The sequence below is a fragment of the Pithys albifrons genome, chromosome Z (genome assembly GCF_047495875.1).
Source record: "Pithys albifrons albifrons isolate INPA30051 chromosome Z, PitAlb_v1, whole genome shotgun sequence".
Taxonomy (NCBI): Eukaryota; Metazoa; Chordata; class Aves; order Passeriformes; family Thamnophilidae; genus Pithys; species Pithys albifrons.
In genome coordinates, this window is record NC_092497.1 from 65,616,016 (window position 1) to 65,636,245 (window position 20,230).

General features: G+C 37.7%; 1 protein-coding gene across 2 annotated transcripts in view; it reads left to right on the top strand.

The window, feature by feature from the left end:
* The window catches only part of LOC139684648 (uncharacterized), a 29,781-nt gene extending 9,913 nt beyond the window's left edge, over positions 1 to 19,868 (top strand). The window contains exons 2-7 of one of the 2 annotated variants that reach the window (XM_071580785.1): positions 5,881 to 6,045; positions 7,927 to 8,049; positions 10,072 to 10,119; positions 11,556 to 11,644; positions 12,506 to 12,598; positions 18,276 to 19,868. In XM_071580785.1, coding sequence (XP_071436886.1) covers positions 5,934 to 6,045; positions 7,927 to 8,049; positions 10,072 to 10,119; positions 11,556 to 11,644; positions 12,506 to 12,598; positions 18,276 to 18,464 — 654 coding nt within the window. In that variant the 5' untranslated portion in view covers positions 5,881 to 5,933 and the 3' untranslated portion in view covers positions 18,465 to 19,868. The remainder of the gene's footprint in view (positions 1 to 5,880; positions 6,046 to 7,926; positions 8,050 to 10,071; positions 10,120 to 11,555; positions 11,645 to 12,505; positions 12,599 to 18,275) is intronic. The other variant, XM_071580786.1, reaches the window with a different exon arrangement.
* The last annotated feature ends 362 nt before the right edge of the window (positions 19,869 to 20,230 follow it).

Here is a 20,230-nt window from a genome sequence, read left to right on the forward strand (position 1 = left end):
TTAATCTGGATCTTTGTATAACTGCTTTTTCCCCAGGTTGCCATAAGTCACCTCCAGCATGGCTAATTCCCTCAGGTAGTGGATGCCTTTCTCCACGGTGGTCTTCTTGCTTGTGCAACATATAACATCTTCCTTGAAGGGATAACTTTTGTTCATGCCTGGCAAGAGCAGTCTACACAGGCTGAGGACGCTTTTTCCAATCACTTGATGAATGCCCCCTTCTCTAGAAAATGAACCCAGCTGCTTGGCTTCCCTACCCTCTAATTCCAGGCTACTGGTCCTGTTATCCCAGCACTGGAGCATCCACCTGAAAATGTGCTCAACTGGCTGACAGGTGAAATCCTTTCATCTATCCTGTAGCTTTCTCAGTGATAAGGATCATCCCCCATTTAAGAGTTCTGATGCTTCCTCTTCTGTGAGCAGTGGCCACTTATCTTCCTCCTCCTCTACTTGTGATAGTCCTATTTTGAAGTAGCCTCATCCTCTTCCTCTTGCTCCCTCTTAGAAGCATCTCCTTCATCCCTTATTGAATGAGCTGACTTCCACCTTCCGGTATTTCTTCTTTCATACAGAGGCTGATACTGGCACAGGTTGGTTCTCTGGTTCAGCTGTGGATCCTGTTGCTTTGTTATCAGACCCAGAGACCTTCCCTCCCCATCACCAGCACTGAGCACTGCTGCTGAACAGGGCTCGATCAGCCTGGTCCCAACACACTGGTCATTCGAGTCTCTCTGGAATCGCCAGGGTGACAGCTCTCATTTTCTAGATATTTTACAATTTTTTTTCTGCATTCTGCATTTATTCAGAGGTGAAGTTCCAAAACACTGGAGGTGCCCAAGTGTCCTAGGTCCTTGCGCATACTGTCCCCCACACACTGTCGCTTATGTAACTATCCAGCCTTGGGGCAGATCACTGGGTAATGTTCTTACTGAGTTTCATAAGCTTTCACATTCATGCATGTTTGAACACACGGAGGATATTGAGACTTCCCAAGAGCTGTTGTAACTCCCTTGGAGGAGAACAGGAGGATGGAGGAGGGCAATTCTGTCATGGATAGGCTGCAAGGGAAGGAGACAGATGGTGCAATTAGGGATGTTTCCAACAGACAGCTCCCACCATGCAGACATGGTGACGATGTCAGGAGTATACATGCTGCAATCCTGCCAGCAGAAATGTCATCCTATCACAAACCTGTGTTACAAAGTACAACAACATTTTAACCTTAACCCCAGGATGATAAATAAGACAACAGGCAACATACACAGCAAGTAAGGTGTTATATAACGCAGCTTTGAGAACACACATAATGACACTGAGATCAAATAAATCAATGTTATGACCAGTGACCATTAAACCAATACAATTTATTGCTTATGAAAAATTGGTTTTAGCATGCTCTCATCAGACCTGTGATTATCTCAGCCCTTCATGTCCCATGGGCTGTGTGCCAAAAGGGACTGTTGTGGTTTAACTCAGTGGGCAGATAAACACCACAAAAGCCACCTGCTCACTTCCCCATCATCACCCCAGGATGGGGCAGAGAACTGGGGGGGGGGAGGAAGTAAAATTCACCCATTGAGATAAAGACACTTTAAAAGGTCAGAAAAAGAAAGGAAAATAAAAATAACTATTATGAAAAAATATGAAGCTGCCAACCACTTATTAATCAATGCCCAGCCAGTGCCCAACCTGTGAACCCCAGCCAGCTTTTCCCCTAATTTATGTTACTGAGCTATATATATAATATGGAATATCCATTTGGTCAGTGGTGGTCAGCTGTCCCGGTTGTATCTCCTCTCAGCTTCTTCTGTCCCGCAGCCTCCTCACTGCTGGTGTGGTGTGAGGAGGAGAAAAGTCCTTCTCTTAGTGCTTCACACTTCACACTGCTTAACAACAACTAAGTATCAGTGTGTTATCAACACTATTCTCATTCTAAATTTAAAATACAGCATTATACTACCTACCAGGATGAAAATTAACTCTATCCCAGACACAGTCAGAACAAGTGTATGATTTAGAAGCATTCTCACATTTTTCAGTCTACTTGGGTAATAGGCCAAAGACTCGAGATTTCAAAGTTTCACATTGATTTACCATTAAATATATCTTTCAGTTAAGTGTTTCTACTGATCTGATGTATTTCTAGTGTACAGGACTTAATAAACGAAGAGACTTTTCCTAAACCAAACACAGCTGAAATATAGAACTTTCATGACGTAGTGTACAAGTTCCAGATAAAAACAGTAGCTCTGTGATTTTAAGAAAACTCTGGAGGGGTAAAAAAATAATAATAATTTTAAAAGGTCAATGTTGTTGTTTTTAGAGGAATTTCATTATTTCAGTGAGGTAAATAAAAGTGTGATTCACTTCTTTAAAAATGCAATGCTCACTAATTGAAAAAAAAAAGGGTTAATATGAATAGAGAGGACTCACCAATCAGTGAGTGAAGGGTTAGGAATGTACATGCATAGATAGATAAAGCCAACTGAACATACCAAATTTGATAATTTGATAAAAGACTTATTTACTATCTGGGCTTTGTGGGCAAAGAAATGTAGCACATCCACTTTAACAAGTTCGCTCATGCCACAAGCAGTCCAAGTATTGCCATTGCAAAGCCCATTTGATAGTTGTGTAAATGTTTAAGCAGTTAGTTTGTTTTGAGCTCCCTGCAACAAAGGCTATGCTCCTACTTTTAATATGCCTCTATTACTATAAACCCAGTATATGCACTTGAATAAGCCTTGGAAAATGACAGACAACAAGATGTAAAATCTAAGAGTAGAATTTATGAGTATATTCAGGCATTGCACAGAACTATTGGCTAAAAATGTGCATGCAGTTCCAGGCAGGAAAGCTTCTGTGGCATGTTAAAAAACAGACATTTAATAGTTTGCTCTTACTCTTTCTAACCCTCAGGGAATTCCATGAGCAGTTGGAGCCATTAGAACATTGACATAAATGAGAGATACAGAAGATTAAGTCCACGTCAGACTTTTCTTGTATTCAGATGTTTGGCTTCCTGCCCTGTGTTCAGGCAATAAATTCACTGTAATAGAGCTGCTTCTAACATTCTGTTGAGTAGAAGTATCCCAGCAGAGGCAATAACAGGCGAAATAAGGTAAGCAGGAGTAAAGTATTATAGCAGGGTAAAATATGCTTCAATTTAAGATTATATTATCAGACTGCTTGTTTAGTAATGAAGTAATGATTTTCTTCAGTTAACTTTAAAGTTTTCTTCTGAAATATCTTTCTTTGTCTTGTTTATGTCTGTTTTTTTATATTCCTGTATCTAGTTTAGAGTATAGATTTTGTAAAGCCAGATTTGAAAGAGACTGTAACCTCATTATTTATTAGCTGTAGGATGCCAAAAGTTCTTTTTAATCCCTGTTAAACTGGAACAAACTGGAGGAGTTACTTGTGATCCTTGCTAGCAAGACTCAAAGCAGCAATGCAATACCCTCAACAAAACCAATTCTAATTCTTTAACGATCTTAGCTATATTTTGTTACAAATATACCAGTACCCTCTGAGATAGATTTTAGATGTTGTTTTCATGTACTGAATTTGATTTAATTTTATGATCAGATGTGTCTTGGGGTTAAGTGAAAGAGAGAATAATGGCTAAGAACACTAAGGAGGGCAAGAGAGGCTATATAACAGATTTTCTTTGCTGCCTTTATATAAATGAATTTATATGGTCTGTGGAGTAAGGAAAAAAATTCAGATTCAGTTTCCAAAATAGTAGTTGACAGACAGGTCTGCTGCCAAGAGTAGCATCCAGATTCTCCCAGTCCTCTGCAAGCAGTGTATACCTTACAGAAGAGAGGAACGAACAGAAGAAGAAATTATGAAAGGCATTAAAATAAAGAAATTGACATAGGGAGTTATACACAGCATTAAAAATTATGACTAAGAATGAAAAGAGTGGGAGTAGGTAATATCCATGGAAGAACATGCCATGAGAAGAAAGGCTTATTGAAATAGGAATATTTATATGTCATTTAGCTTTCAGAGACACATGAGGCAATTCAAGCAGTGGAAGCTTTTGTCATTTATTGTAAAGATCTTTAATTGTTCTGGAGAGCAAACAGAGGTGAAGTTCTACAACAAACTTTTCAATTTTCTACAAGCCAAAATAATTAAGTACAGTCCTTCAGAACTTCAAGGTTACTGTCAATCATTCATCACAGAAGGTTTCCTAAGAATTTATCCACTTCCTAAATATGTTTCTGAAAATGTCTTGGAACTGCCCTGCCCTCTTCAGGAATTCTTCAGTCTTGACTTGAAATAATTTTCCTTCTTTTCTTACAGTAGTGAGTGTAAGTAATGCAGGTGCAAGACTCTGAGTGTAGGTAAAAATCAGGAATCAAGATACTCAGAACTTCTGATTGAGGGCAGGTAAACTGGAATTAAACTTACGTGTTCAGTAGGAATCTCCAGTGAGGGATTAAGTGTCTGGTTTTTAGCCCCATAGATCTAGCAAAGGCTTAATGCTTTGTTAATGCTGAACACCCAGTATGCTATTACCTCAAGATTCACAAGCTGGTATTTACTGCCCACTCACACTTGACAGCCCTAGTCAAGCAGATGTTTCCAGAGATCAGGTTCCAATTAGGGCTTACTGAAAAACTACGGGGAGTGTTTTCTTCTCTTTATGTGTTCCATGATAAAGCAATTTTAGCTAGATAAGGATGACCCAGCCTCTTCTTTCAGCCTTTGTCTGCAAGTTATCAGACATTTGAAAAATGGGACATCTTTACCAAGAAGAACAAGTTAATTCCCTATAATAAATGTTTCACTTTTCAGTGACCTTACTAAATGTTGTTACAACTGAAGTGTCAGAGAGAGTGAAAAAGAACCTCAGTTACCCTTTGTAGTTTAATAACAAGAGAATTGTCAGGGACAGAAGTCTTTAATTTCTAATATTTCATGTAAATATTTAATGTGAAACTATGCATAAGGGAACTAAACCAAAGAAGAAAACAGAACTGCCCTCTCCTTCCCTAGATGAATTCACAAGTCATTACGTTTGTGTCAGAGCCATGATCTCTGACATAAGAGATACTTAGTTATTCTGTGCAAAGCTGCACAGGGCTAAAATTGTACTTCAGGAGAGTGTGTAGGCTTCAGAATTTCAGTTTCCCTTTCTTCAAGCCAGAGAGAGGTTCTTAGCTTTTCTGAAATGCGGTGATTTCACTTGCAACAACAGGATATATTATTATCTGCTTGGGGGGTTCCTCTGTCAATGTTGTTCCCATTCTTAGACATCGACCTGTCTTTCAGATATCTGACCTAGCTGATATTCCTTAATAATTATAATATTCCTCAAATTTACAAGTTTCAGTCCTCATTCTTTCCTGACCCTTGGTTTAAGATTGCAATATAGATGTATGTCTTTACTGAGAGTGAGATTTTGCTATGTTAAAGTTAGCATCATTTTCAATCACTTATGAACACTTTGAAAATTTTCTTACATTGTATTTTGAAGGACAAAATGAACATGATTTTTCAATCCATTTAGCAAAGTATAGCTAGTTTCCTATGACTGGCAAGCATAAAGAAATTGAACTCATATAAACTGCTTATATCTTATCTAAGGAAAATTCTTTCAAGATATATTCTTTCAACACAACTGTGTTGTCCATGATAACCTGCATCTTAGTGGAAGTGTAGATAGCTAACTTATTTATTATTATTTATTGTCACTGAAAACACACTGCTTTTGCCTTGCAAGACACATGCTTGGGTCATACAAGCAGTCAAACCATTACTGAGTTTATCTCTTTCCTTTAACTGTCGTTTATCAAAATTGTATTTGCAAACTTGTTTCTCAGTGGAAACATGAAGTCTTGTGACAAATTCTAATTCCTGTTTTAGGTCTGGAAAAGAAACTCAGCTGAGGTTATCAGTATTTCTGAAGTGCTTCCACAATGTTGCTCCGCTCAGGCTGGAAGAAGCCATATGAAGTGTCTCTCCATAGAAGGCAGCCTGTTGAGAAGAAATCTCTGCTTAGAAATATGAAAAGACCTCATGGAAAGTCAGGTGACTCTTACTTGAGTGACAGATATGTTTGTAATCTTGGAAAGATCATTCCAATCCAAGGCAGAATCCAAAAAATTTAGTTTCTGTAACAGCTTATCTATAATGCCATCAAAAGAAAATAAAAATACTTGTGGAACTAAAACCCAAAAGCTGTCTTTAAAATAACTAGAGCAGAAAGACTCCTTAAAATGTTGACATAAGATTTTTCAAACCACTAAATTTAAATCAGTAATTCCTAAAATATATCTGTACCTCCGTGGAAAAGAGTGAATCACATAAACATGCTTGCCAACCATTTTGGTTTGGGATCTGTAGTAGTTCTTGTACTTCTAACTAGAAGTAGAATTCCTATACTATCACTACTGCAATATAATAAGTTTTTAAAGGTTTGTGGTATTGATTCGTGTAGTTGTTGTCCTGTTGCTCATTAGAACAACCTGTCTTTTTTTCTGGATGCCTAATATCCAGTTGTCATTGAAGAGAGAGCCTTTGCCCAGGGATAAATCAGCTATGCACATGCTGAAGGTCCAACACAGCAGGTGTCAGACCTGCTGCATCTGGAGGGTGTGACTCGGACTGTCAGAATGTGCATCAACCCTCTCTTTCATTCCATGTGCAGAGTTTCTGCTCTGCTTAACAGGGTAGGAAGAAAGCTGCTTGGAAACAACACTTTTTTGGAAAATATCTGCTTAAATACAGATGTTTCAGAGGAGGAACTTCAATACAAAGTAACAAAGTTTTTGGCAAAGTCAAGCATTCCTAGAACATTATGCCACTGGTGGAGCATTCTGTTTATCCTGTTGTTTTGCTTGCCTAATTGTTCTGGCAAAGAAAGGAGTGTTAATCTTGCAGCATACCCTGAAGGTCTGTGTGATCTCAGAAATGTCTTACCCGTATTCCAAAGTAGCAAACCTCTTCCAGTAAACAATGTTCAGCTGAACATAATCTAAATTGTCCCTTATAGTGTTATTCTGTAGGTGTCTGACATCCCAGCATCTGGATCTATATCTTTTCTGACATCCAGAACTGCACAGTTGTATTCAGTAGTGATAGGGAACAAGTTCCCTCCTAGAAGCTTTTAACCAAAAAGACTTGGGGTTTTTTCCAGTAAGAGATATCTGGTCCCCAGAATAAATGCTGCTATTTTAGGTAGCCATATGCACTCTAACCTAATATTCTTGTTTATACACAAATCCAATTTTTGAAGGGCAAAATTGGGAAACAGGCAAATACTCACCTATGAAATAAAGAAACTTGGCTAGAAACAATATGCTGCAGAGAAACATTCTCTACTTCACCTCTCCTTTTCTTCAGAATGAAGACTTGGTTTTCACATGTCTGTCTATTTAAAGGCTTCTGTGCACAATCTTGCTCTGGCTCTGGCTTCCCACAGAACTCTATCCCTTACCATAAGTCTACTAATTCACCAGCCAACTGCTAATATGAGCCCACTCTCTCATGTTCAAATTCATGCTTGTCTCCATTAGTCTTTTTTAACACAGTGATGTGCAGATTGTCCACAATCCCTCCTCCTTCCACTATCCCTCAGGCTCTTGGGTTGGAAACCATTTTTTTCAAACTCAAGATTTCACACATGTAAACTCTCAAAAAAATTCAGCATACATCTTTTCACTGAAATAGCCTTCTAGGCAAAGAAATACTTGTTTTCTTTCTTCACACCACCATCAAGACCCCAAAACACACTGTAGAACTGTTTAAGCACATTGTAAAACTTCTAACGTATTTGGCTATTTGCTCACAGTTCAAATACACACAGATTATCAAGAAATGATTGCTAGAAAAATACACTTGATATTTTTATTGTGGAATATTACCATTCTCTGTTGTTAGTAAGATTAATTGTAACCCATTTTTGATCAGGGTTTAGTCTGCGAAAAACGGTGAAATGTTATATACTAACCGAAGATTCAAAAACAGTGCATTTTGACATTGATGAAGATGGGCATCATGAAATATCAACGAAGGATTCACAATCCCATGAAGGTAGTGTGTTTTATATTCGAAAACTTACCAACTATATGTGAAGTACTCAGGACATTTTTAAATGTCCTATTATGTGTACTGTGTCCAGTTCTGGGCCCCTCACACCACAAAAGGCATTGAGGTGCTGGAGCTTGTCCAGAGCAGGGCAATGGAGCTGCTGAAGGGACTGGAGCACAAGTCCAAAGAGCAGCAGCTGAGGGACCTGGGGTTGTTCAGCCTGGAGAAAGGGAGGCTCAGGGGGGACCTTCTCACTCTGTACAACCACCTGAGAGGAGATTGTAGCCAGGTGGGGGTCTGCGTCTTCTCCTAGAGGACATGAGACGGGATAAGAGGAAATGGCCTCAAGCTGTACCGGGGACATTTACCTTAGACATTAGGAAAAATTTCTTCAGTGTAAGTGCTGCCAAGCTTTGGGAAAAGCTGCTCAGGAAAGTGATTGGGTGGGGTGGGATTTAGTTGTGTAGATATGGTGATTAGGAACATGGTGGACCTGGCAGTGTCAGATCAGTGTTTGGACTCGATGATCGTGTTTTTCTATGATTCTATTTTCTGTAGACATAATATTATATTGCATCCTTATGAATACTGATAGTGATACAAGAAAACTTTTATCCCAGTTTACAGTAGGTATGTAATACACTTAAATGATAAGAAGATTAAATTGTTTATGCTTATTTGACTCAGTGGAAAGTCTAGATATTTGGTGCTAAAGACAAAGAAGGCAAAGACAATCCTCAGAGACAAGGGCAAAATGTAGAAAAAACCAGCATATTTTGGAATTTGCGGAGTTATTTTATTTTTCATGGAACTCTTCTTTTGTCTCAAATAGGGATTCTGTATTTGACACCAAAAATGTTATCATAACTAACACGATGGGAGTGCCCATTAGAGGTTATTCTTTTTGTGGGGAAAAGTCAAATAATATGAAATGCAATTATTCAAGAATGATACACTTTACAGAGATGTGAAAGTAGAGAGGAAAAAAACCAATAAAATAAATTTCTAACCAAAATACAGGAAAAGGTTGAAATCTGTAAGTTAGCTATTGAATTACTGAATCTTTTCCCTACACAACCTCAGCTTTTACAGCATGAGAAGTTCATTACATATGATTCAGATAAGTAAATATAGCACTTGTTTGATATATTTATGAACTAAATTTGTGTTGTTTTTATTCTATTCAATTGTAAATAATGAAAGCTGCACTGATAAGGTATCTAAGTGTGATTTACATATTTTTAAGTATCTTCTTCTTGATAATGTAGTAGAATTTTGAGGTAACTCCTACAATCGGTATTGTTAATTTATGAAGAGAACCAAAACCTGTACAGGTATACAGTGGAAGCAATTTTTGAATAGATGCATAGATGGACAATCCTGATATGTAAAATATTTCTAGAAGAAAAACAAACAAGCCAAAAGGAAAGGCTATGTAATGTTATTGTGTATATAAACACAAGCACTACAAACATATATTCATGATGATATAGTTAAGACAACTCAATATTAGGAACCTGGATGTTTGTGACTTTGACTTGAAGTGTGTGATGCCTTCTCCAACTGACTGGTTGGGTGATTCAGGCCAATGTTAGAAAAACCTGAAACCACCTGCTACTGCACTGTTATCTGCCAGTCTTGCACATTTCATATTAAGGTACTTAATTCTGCTGCCAAAGTATTTTCAGGCGCCCCTCTTAATAGGATTTTAGGCCTTACATCTGCTTACCAACCTGTAGTTTCTCAAGTGCATTAGCTTTTGCAAAAGATAATTAATAAATCAATAGACTTATTAGACTCAGAGTTCAGACTTCGGAGGTACTTGTTCACCAGTCTAACCTGTACAGCCTTCCAGGGCTAAATGAATTCAGAGAGCCAAAAGAAAGGAAGCCTGATGCCTGTTGCTATTACGTGCTCCTTCTAAGATGATGTTTTAAAACAATTCTTTAAATTCTTTGTAATGTTTTTAAATTTCAATGAAGTATCTCTCTAATTCCATGTATCTGATAAATATTTCTATTTTAGATATTGCATGGTTAAGCGTCTTTACGAAGAATGAACCAGCAGTCACTGGTAAATCTCCTGTGGGAATAAAGGGTATCATTCTCTTTGTTAGGTTCTGGTTTTGAAGATATGTTTGAGAGTAGGAAAAGAAGCTAGTAATGTTTTATACATAGACTTGACATTAGAAGTAACATACTGTACTAGATTTTTCACTTAGCTCAGGTTACTGGACAATTCTAAAAATGAAAGAGCCTTTCTGTGTTCCATAAGAAGAAATCTTTAAAGTCACAAAATTTGCCTTAGCAAACTAGGAGTAGTGGCTTGGACTGAACAAAAATGTGTATAATGAAATATATCGTATGCAAACAAGAAGATCCAACTTTTTTTGTAGAAAAGTGTGAATAATCTATTGCAGGCATATGGGTCTTAGCTAGCAAAATCATGTTGTAGCAGGGGAGGAAGACCAAAAAGAAATGGATATGAAGAAGAGGAGAGACAACGTTGGAACTTTCATACTGTATGCATAAGGAACAACAGGAAATTAAAGATATGTTAGTTTCAGGTATTACAGTGGATGAAAAATGCATTTCAGTTCCAGCTATCAAAGGCTGCTGTAATCAATGAGAACAAATAACCATCTGGTCCAGTACTGCACCTTGAACAAGGACCAAATGAAGATTTCTAGGGAACAGTATAGAATACTGACATCCTCCCAAATCCCTATGCTTTGCATTTTAGGGATATGCCAAATGAGAAGTTATTGAATTTAATTAATTTCCAAGCATTTTCTTTGCATGGATTTTTAAATTGTCCCTTACACTCTGGTAAGGTTTGAGTAACCAGAGAGACTAGGTAAATAATTCAAAGGCCATCAGAGAGTGGAAGTACATGCCTGAAATCATGGAAAGGTTTCTTACTTGCCACTCACAGGCTGCCTGGTAGACAACTCGTCACATCTTTCAGAGGTAGAAAGCTGGACTCCTCAGGGTTACTCAGACTAAAGAACATGTGAAGCAAGTCACCATAAACTCTATATAAAAGGAAAGCCAAGAATATTGAGGATGTAACTCACATTGTCTTATGTCCCTGGCCAACTGAGTGGAATGCAGCATACCCTTTTGTTGTCTGGACTTGGTAAAGAAATCTGTCCTGCCTGATGATGAGTTTCCTACACACTACAGCTGAAATTGCAGCTGTAACTGCAATGAAAATTGAAACTGATGTCACAAAAGGCAATAAAAATGACAAATTTCCTTAACTGCAACTGTTAACACAGTCAGGAAAATTTGTGTCCAGTTGCTGCAGTGATGAACATCCAGATCAACTGCTACATTCTTTATATTTTTTGTCTTTAACAATACAGTATCGAGTGATTATATTTATTTTTAATTCCTACACTTATCAAAGTAAACTGAATGTTTTCTCTTTATGTATCATATTTATCTATGCTTCATTTTACAAAGTGATACTCATATTATTACAATATTCTTCTTTATGTAAAACAGATTCTAAAAATCTGGTGAGCCTTACTCAGAGATCAAAGCTTAATGAATTTGTCCTATTGTGCAAGGGTAAGAAGCACCTCTGTCTGAAGGTAAGAAGTTGTTTATTTCCTTTCTAACCGCTGGGTGCTCTTTCCTGCTGTAGGACAATACCCCCCCCCCCCCCTCCGCCCCTCCCCCCACCCCACCCTGAGCTTTTCAAAGTCACGCTACTTATCTGCCTTTCCCATTTCATGACTACCTGCCTTTATTCTGTCTGGGGAAATAGTCAAGGTTATTGCAATAATCTTTGGGTTAGGTAGTTGACTACTGTCACTAGAAGACAGGGATGGAAGAAGAGGGGACTTCTTAACCAGAAAACATTCAGGAAATAGGAGGTGAGAAAAAAGCAAGAATCTTGCATTTAAAAGAGAAGAGTTCAAGACAGGAATTATTTTCTCCTAATCACTCCATGCTGCAAGATGAGGAATGTGAGGAAAACAAAATACTGAGCTGAAACAGAGTATCCTGTTTAAAACATTTACCACCTGTTGTCCGAGCGTTCTCATTTTCTCCAGTCTTGTGAAGGTTTCTTGATGACAGGAAGAGAAGGCACGGACATTCTTCCCTGCTGATGGGTTATAACCATTACTAAAATCTGTCTGAGGAAAAAGGCTATGTTGCAATTTGTGCTCTAAAACAGGGCAAAGGTCCAAGAAGCTCTGTTTACACAAGGTTGTGTTGCGGTAAAGAGTGACCCTTCATCTAATGCTGGCCATGCATGATGGTGTAAATCACCAAATGCTTCCTCACAAAGTCTTGGTTTAATAATAATAATTAATGAACTTCATAAAAAACAGACGTTTCTTTAGAATTTATGCTGCATTTGATGAGTTTAAAAAAAAACAAAATATGAAAACAAATTTACCAAATTAAATTACAAATCTAACAAATTCGTGGGTTTGTAAACACAGGTCTTAAAAGCATCCTGTTCAGAGACAGATTATCCTTCAGTGGAAAGATGCAACATGAAAACATGTAACCATGAAGATCCTGACTTCAAACAGGTATACAATCATGATCAGAAAACAAAAAAAAGTGTGTGGGGGATTTGTGTATGCAAATATAGGTATATAAAAAGGGCATCTAAATGCAGTCTGCTATTACTCATTAAGTGACAAATTGTTTACTTTCATTTAATTTCAGATGATCTTTGGTATTTTCTTCAGAAAAAGAAATTTTCCATATTTTTTGACTTGACTTCTATGTATGGTACATCCTTCCATCTACAGGCAAAATATCTGACTTTCAATTAATACATGAAAGATGGATATGTTTCCTGTAGTATTATACTTACATAAAATGCAGGGAGATACAAAGTAGTTTTCAGCTGGTACAAATTCTTAGACAAGAGCTAGAAAGTCTGGATGAGTTTATCAGCAGATCTAGAGAATCAGATTATAAAAGTTGGAACATTCATAAGAGGTAGTGATTCCATCAATCATAAACTTCTGGGAAGTAATAAATACATATATGATTTATTCTAAAGGAGAAATTCAAAGTGAGCATTTCCTGTCATATATTCAGATTGAATTCTGTATCATTAGATGATTATAAATCAGTAGTAATGCATTGTGGATAGACATACATGTAGCCAGATGGTTTCTTAATATGTTTTTGTGATGAAAGTTGGATTTTGTTCAAACGTCTCTAGATAGAAATGATAAAACATTGTAAGCACATGAAGGAAATTACTTTAGTTGCTCTATAAGATACCTTAGATACACATTCTAACCTAAAGGAAATGCAAAACTAAGGAATTGTACCTATAATAATTTCTGATTAGGGTTGTAGCCCTGTGGGTTTATTATTCAGGGGAATGGAAAAGACAATCTTTTCCATTTCGGCAGGCAGAATTAGAGCTCTCTGGGATCAGATAGTTTCAGAACTTTGCCATAGTGAATACAAAACCCTGAAAACCAGCCTAATGTTTCTAACATTGCTAGCCTTTCTCCTAAATTAGAAAGGGTTAGTTTTCTGATTCTGGTAAATTGAAGTCTTTCTGAAATGATCTTCCCAAGGTATGAGCTGCACTAATTAAGTAATAGTTAATGAACAGGTCTCCTGTATACTGGTCTTGAACATCTAAGTGTGTTCTGCTAAGTTACTCACCTGCCACTAATATTCCTTGACTCTATACCGAAGGAGAAAGCATCAAAGTTTAGGAAATGTGTAAGGCAACTACTAGTCCCTTCCTTGTATGATGTTAACTTTCACAGTCATATTTTGTTCTTTTAAAATATATTCATACACTTTTTTTAAAAGTAGAAATACTTGATTTATTCTGTGGAGCCATTCATAGGGAAAGAACTAGAGTTTTGATGCCTGCAAGTTTTGGGAGACATCTGGGAAGAAGAGCTGTAACAGTTGCCTGTAGACACCTACTCATCTGTTTGAGTTTCTAAAAATAACTAAAATTAAAAACTCGTACTGAGAACCCAATCACTGCCTAACAAGACAGATAGTGATCAATTCATCATGGTTTCTTGCTAATACCCACAAATCAAATAGAAATATTACTCATATTTGTGAGAAGAAATCAGCAGTCTGCACTTGAAACACATCCATCTGGGCCAAGAGGTAAAATCCTAGTCAGGTCTGACTCAAGAGATTCTTAATACACCTTCTAAAATGACTGCACTAATTCAGCTGTGATGAATAGAACCTCCATTGTCCTTAGCACAAAAAGTGTGGGAGTAATTCACTGATATGGAGAAATACTTTTCATGGACAATGACAATGCTATGTAGGGGTGCAATGTGACATTTATTCTGGCAGCTTTGAACTTTAAATCCTAAAAGATGGGCATTTTCCTTTATAAATTTGAATAGTGGTAGTAGAATTACCAGAAATGTGAGAATCTGTGGAGCCTGCTGTTACACAAGCAGGTAGAGTTACATATAGTACTGTCAATGTCTACTTCTGTAGGGTTTGTGGAGACATGGTTCACAATCGATATTAATCAAAACATCTTTTATTAATTATGTTGTCATGAGAATAAAGTAATAAAAACTTGTTACAGCACATAAGAGTTTATAATAACATCACAGGTTAAATAACATCACTGTTATTTACTTATAACTGTGATTGTTTACACTCTGTAGTAGAGCATGCTTATCATAATTAATAATATCATAGAAGAAAATGCAGTCAACCATACAACATGATGAACTAAGAGATACAGAAGAGTATGTCCTTTTAGTTCCACCACTGAAAAGGTTTTCCCAGCTGTATCCTGACAATATGTTAACAATGATGCAATGTGCCCCAGCCCTTCATATATTTCTTCCACTAGACAATATGGTTCTCATTTTACCATTTTTATTAGTTATGTATAAATTTTTACTATTTCTTTTTTTACACTTCCAGAAGCACAGGAATTAGTGAGTATATATTGGTTATCAAAAAGGCACACATCTTTTTCAGCACAGATCTGTAGTGTCTCCCTTCAGTGTAGTTTCTGTTCTGGTTCAACTGTAATGTTTTATTATTCTGGACACATTACCTCCCTCGGACTTTTACATATGTACACTTATTCCTCTCAGCTTTTCTTAAGCGCTACTAGCACTCAGCTTTCCCTCAGTTTCAAATCTTCTTGAATTAGCACATTTGCTTAAAAGATGAGTAAAATATAGAATTCAACAATTCTATCACTGGATCTGACTGCTGCTCTTCGAGTTGTTCCCTGCTGGATAATGCAGGGTTAATAGGTGTCTGTATCTGGATAGTGTTTTCCAAAAAAATTGGCTGGAATTCATCATCCTGGGTGAACTGAGACCTGAAGGACTGCAGCTATAGAAGTCCCATTAAGAGATGTAACAGTTTTTATTCTAGGATTGTCTATATTTTACTGAGCAGCTGGCTGAAGGTAAATAAAACAGAGATTACATTGGAGGACTAGCTATGCACTCATGAAAGATTTTATTTATCTACTGCAGTTAAGCAGGCCCAATTAAACTCTAAACAGGAAAAACCTGTCACATGAGATCCACCAAAATACCTTGGTTCAAAACTTTAGACCTCTTAAGTAGCAACCCTGCCATGTTTACTGTACTAGGCAGCTGGCTGTGGTCAAACAACACCCCACCCCCCCATTCCCCGCCCCCAGGTCCTTTTTGGCACTCAGCATGCAGACTGAGGAGGTGCTTTTTTTCTCCCACTGTTGATTCACTTATTGGAGAGCCAAGGAGTGGTCAGAAATCTTCACTCACCCTTTAGTAGTCAAATATGGGTAGCATGAAAGTCTGACAGAAGGTGAAAGTGGACTGTTCTGAGCTGAACAAAGTCATGCCACTGGGACCCCCCAAATGCGAGATCACCCCCCCGGGGACCCCCAAACCCTCTCATGGACCTCCCAAATCCGAGACGACCCTCCCAGGGACCCCCAAAGGCCCCCAAGGACCCCTAAATTCGTATCAGCCCCTTGGAGATCCCCCACCCCCAACCCAGGACGCCCCCCAGGATCATGAGGAGCCACAGCAGCTCCCTGGGGGGGGTTGGGGGAGCTGGAACCCCCAGTGAGCCCCAAATCCCCCCTGGAAACTCCCAGAGTGTAGCAGTTGAACTTAGCCTGGAGTTATGTTCATTGTGCCTTATTCAATCTGAGTTTACATCATTCTGTATCTATTTTAAAACTTGGGTACTACTCTCTCACATTTCTTTCTGTAGCTCCCATCACTGATATATTTTTCTCTAACCTGTGAAGATAATACTTGTAGCATTTTTCTAACATGAGCATTCATGCACTATTGCAAGTGCATTGTGAATTACCTATAGGACATGAGAAAAGGTGTATTTTTTGTCACTGAATATGAAACCAAACCTTCAAATTGGATATTCATTGAATGCAATGGAAAACAAATGGTCAAATTGTAGCTGAAAAGCAGTGTTTTATTATGCTTCTACTCCCAGTTCCTCTTTGTTCTCCCAGTCACATCATGTCATTCATCATATCATTTTCCTGTGGTATCTCTCTATCTGATTTTCTGTAATTTCATGCAGTTACAGTAGGCATGTTTTAATTTCTGGATCTCCATATCCTTTTGCAAGCATGTAATTTGGCTTCACATTTATCAGATCCCACTGAGGTCTCCTTTGCTCTAGGATAAATTTCTGCACTGTGCATATGAATTGCTGTTCTTGCTTCTGCAGATTTTCTTTCACCAAACTCCCTTATCCCATTTATGTCTCTTTATGTCTATCATGAGACACTAGAAGGTATTTCTTTGCTAAAGACAAATTTGCTTCAACTTTCTTAATAATATTACTTAAGATAGACTCCTTGGATTGAAGTTGCAGATACACTGTTGTCACACTGTGTCTGTCTGGGAAGAGTGGTTTAGCTAGTTGCCATTGTAGCTTTGCTGATACAGAAGGAGCTCCTGCTTTCCCCCAAGCATTCAGTTTCCTTTTAGAGTTCCCCTTAAGCAATAATACACTAAACTGGACAGAGTTATAGCATAGTCTTTTGGGTAGGATGGCAGTGTTCAAAGAGGTCACTCAAAAGGAAGACTGAAATACTTAGATGAAGATGCGTTCAGTTTTTCCTAAAAGATATTATATATTCCCTGATCCCTGAGAGGAGGCTGAGTTGTGGCTAAGACAAATCTCAACTTTCTATTAATTCACATCTTTCTATTGCCAGCAGGGTCTTACTATTGCCAGCAGGGTTTTACTATTAGGAGCAGATAACTATCCACACAGTCTTCTCAGTTAGTCCCTCATTCAGTGCACACAGTCAGGAGTGGGGGCTCACACCCACACTCTCCAGGGGCTTCCAAACAGCTGTGCAGAGTCACACACGAGGTTCCTTGTTCGTGCTCACATATACTACCCTGTAATCTCTGTCTACCTATAGCAGCCCTCTTGGATGGGATCTGGGTTACATGACCCATGGTAGGTGCCGGTGTGTGCTGGAGGACACAGGCAACTTCAGCAGCTCCTTGGTACCCCAGGCTTGCCAGTTTTAACAGGGCTACTAGTCTTCTGGGTTTATGGTTTGAGAGGCTACCTTTCAGCACATACCCTTCCTCTCTCTGGCATGGTGTTTTCTGGTAGCTGTTTCTCCATCCTTACTCTAAGGTGCCCAAAGAGCCCAAATATATCCACACATACTGATGGGCTGTTTGGACAATAGCTGTTCCACCAGAATAATTCTAATATTTTATCCTCCAGGATCTTAAAAAAAGCACATTGGAAACTGGAGATGTTCAGAAAGATCATAGGTAACAGAACAGTTGTTTAAGAGTAATTTCTACTTCAACATTCTGATTTTACTCCAAAAGAGGCAAGAAAAACTGTGAATTGACATTTCTTTTACTGGAGACAACTGACAGGGTAGGTCTAAGATAAGAAAATAACCAGATGGAAATCCCAAATTATCCTAATGACACTGGGAAAACCGTGCTGATACTTCTGTGAACCAAAAGAGTGCAGCTATTAGTCTGGCATACTGAGTTCTCTGGGGAAAATAGGTGTTATTTTATTCATAGTTATCACAGAATCTGTCCTGAAATGTTTAGATGTTGCCAAAGTTTTATTTTAAAAATTGGTAAATATATGTTATGGAGCAAAAACATTCAAAATATAATAATCCAGCAACATATATGAACTTTTGTCATGTGGAACCCTATAAAAATGCTTTTAAAATATAACATGTGTTCTTTACCTTGTGTGTTTTCTTAGTTGAGTGAAGATAATAACTTTTTCATCATGCATTACCAAGGAGAATCAGTACAGTTCCAATGCTATGAAGACAGAAGGTACTATCTGCATGTGAATGATGACTCACTTGATATTTGCAAGCTGGAAAACAAAGAACCCAAGGAGGACAAAAATTTTTACTTCAAGGTGTCATATTTACAGGAAAATTAACATATTTACTTTCCAGTGGCTTAAGTGTCCATACAACTCCTAAAAAAAGGAGGAAGTTTGAGATAAACTAATTTCTGTTTTGGCTGAAATCTTACACTTATGTAATTTCTGAGTCACCAACACCCTTTATTTCTGTACTTTCAATAGCAAAAGAGGAAGGCTAAGTTTGAAAAATATACCAATTGATCAGTCCCTGTGTCTTACCTCTGGAATTATGTTTTTAAGGATATGAAATCTTCTTGAATGGGAAAAATACACAAGGGATAATTAAAAGATGGAAAAAGAAGGAATATACATGCATATGAACATAAAAAGCACTATTAGTTCTCCATGTAGTAAATGTTTTACTTTTAAAAAAATGTTTCTTATAAGCTCTGAACTTGGCAAGAAAACATTTAGAAGTTAGTAAATGCATATCTGTGTGTATGTTGACTGACTGACTTTGAGAAGGAATGGAAAAGTTGTCTCAGGTCTAACTGAGAATGAAGGAAGAAGCTGAAAGTCAGGAGATCTCTCTGCACCTGTAGCTCAAAGTCATCCCATACACTCCATTATGCAGTTTCTGACAGGTGCCTTTGAACACTGTCAGAAAGTTGCTCTGATGTAATGGCTCCCACCTTTGCATCATAGAGGGGAAATGCCATCGTGTGTTCAGCTGCAAAGCAGAGTGCAGAACAACATCTGAAAAACAATAATGTTCAAAATCACTGAATAAAATAAACACTGGGGGTTTATGTGGGGTATACTGGAGGACCAGGAACAGTACCTGCGTTTTAGAAACAGGGTATGTAAGTGTGGAATGGAAGATGTCAACACTTAAATGCCCATAGATCATAACCTGCAAGACGCAACATTTGAAATAGAAGACAAAACAAATTAAAAGTGATCAGGATTACTACGTGTTGAAGATCTGCTTCTCCACTGCCGTACATGGAGGTCCACTGTGATTCAGTGGCCATTTTATGTGATGCAAGTCATTTGGGAATGCATGTGTAAAAATTATAGACATGATTAATCTATGCCAAGAGGCTGTTGCTTAGTTGTGGCAAAACAGCCTACAAGATACACAACACTTGCAGGAATTGGTCTTTGTAAATATAATAAATAGTGCATATCTGAAGTGTGAACCCTACAGTCAGTCTCAGTCAGTCAGTCAGTCAGTCAGACCAATGTGTTAACACTGCAATAAGGCAATTATTTATTGTAGACCAAACTCCAAAGGTCTGTAAGGCCTTAGAAGGTTTCATGGCTTGCTTTCTGTATTCTTCAAATAGTGAAAATCATTTTGTTGGTTTCAAAGCTAACTGAACAGAAGAAAGATTTTGAGTATTCTCCAAATAATACTTAAAACTTCTGGGCCTGCCAAGAGCTCTATAAAGTTAGTTGGAAGAAAAATAGCCCCAAAATTCTAGATACTGTTTTCAGCATACATTACACTAGAATGAAATTATTTTAGCACTACTTATGATGTTGCACAAGAAATAAATTAAATTATGCAAAAGGCACAATAATTTCACTAACACTGCAAAGTCATATGTATTATTGGTAATGTGATCACCTCACCAAGTTACGGAATGTACTCTCTAGATGGCAAGTTCAAGAAAAGATGATGAGTTATCGCAAAGTTTGTACAAAACATACTGATAAAATCAGCATTGCCGATATCACTGCAAGAGTGATATTGACCTCAGTGAATGTTGAATGTATTTTATAGTTAAACCTTAAATTAAGGTTATATGCAGAACTTTGTACTTTTACTGTCTGCT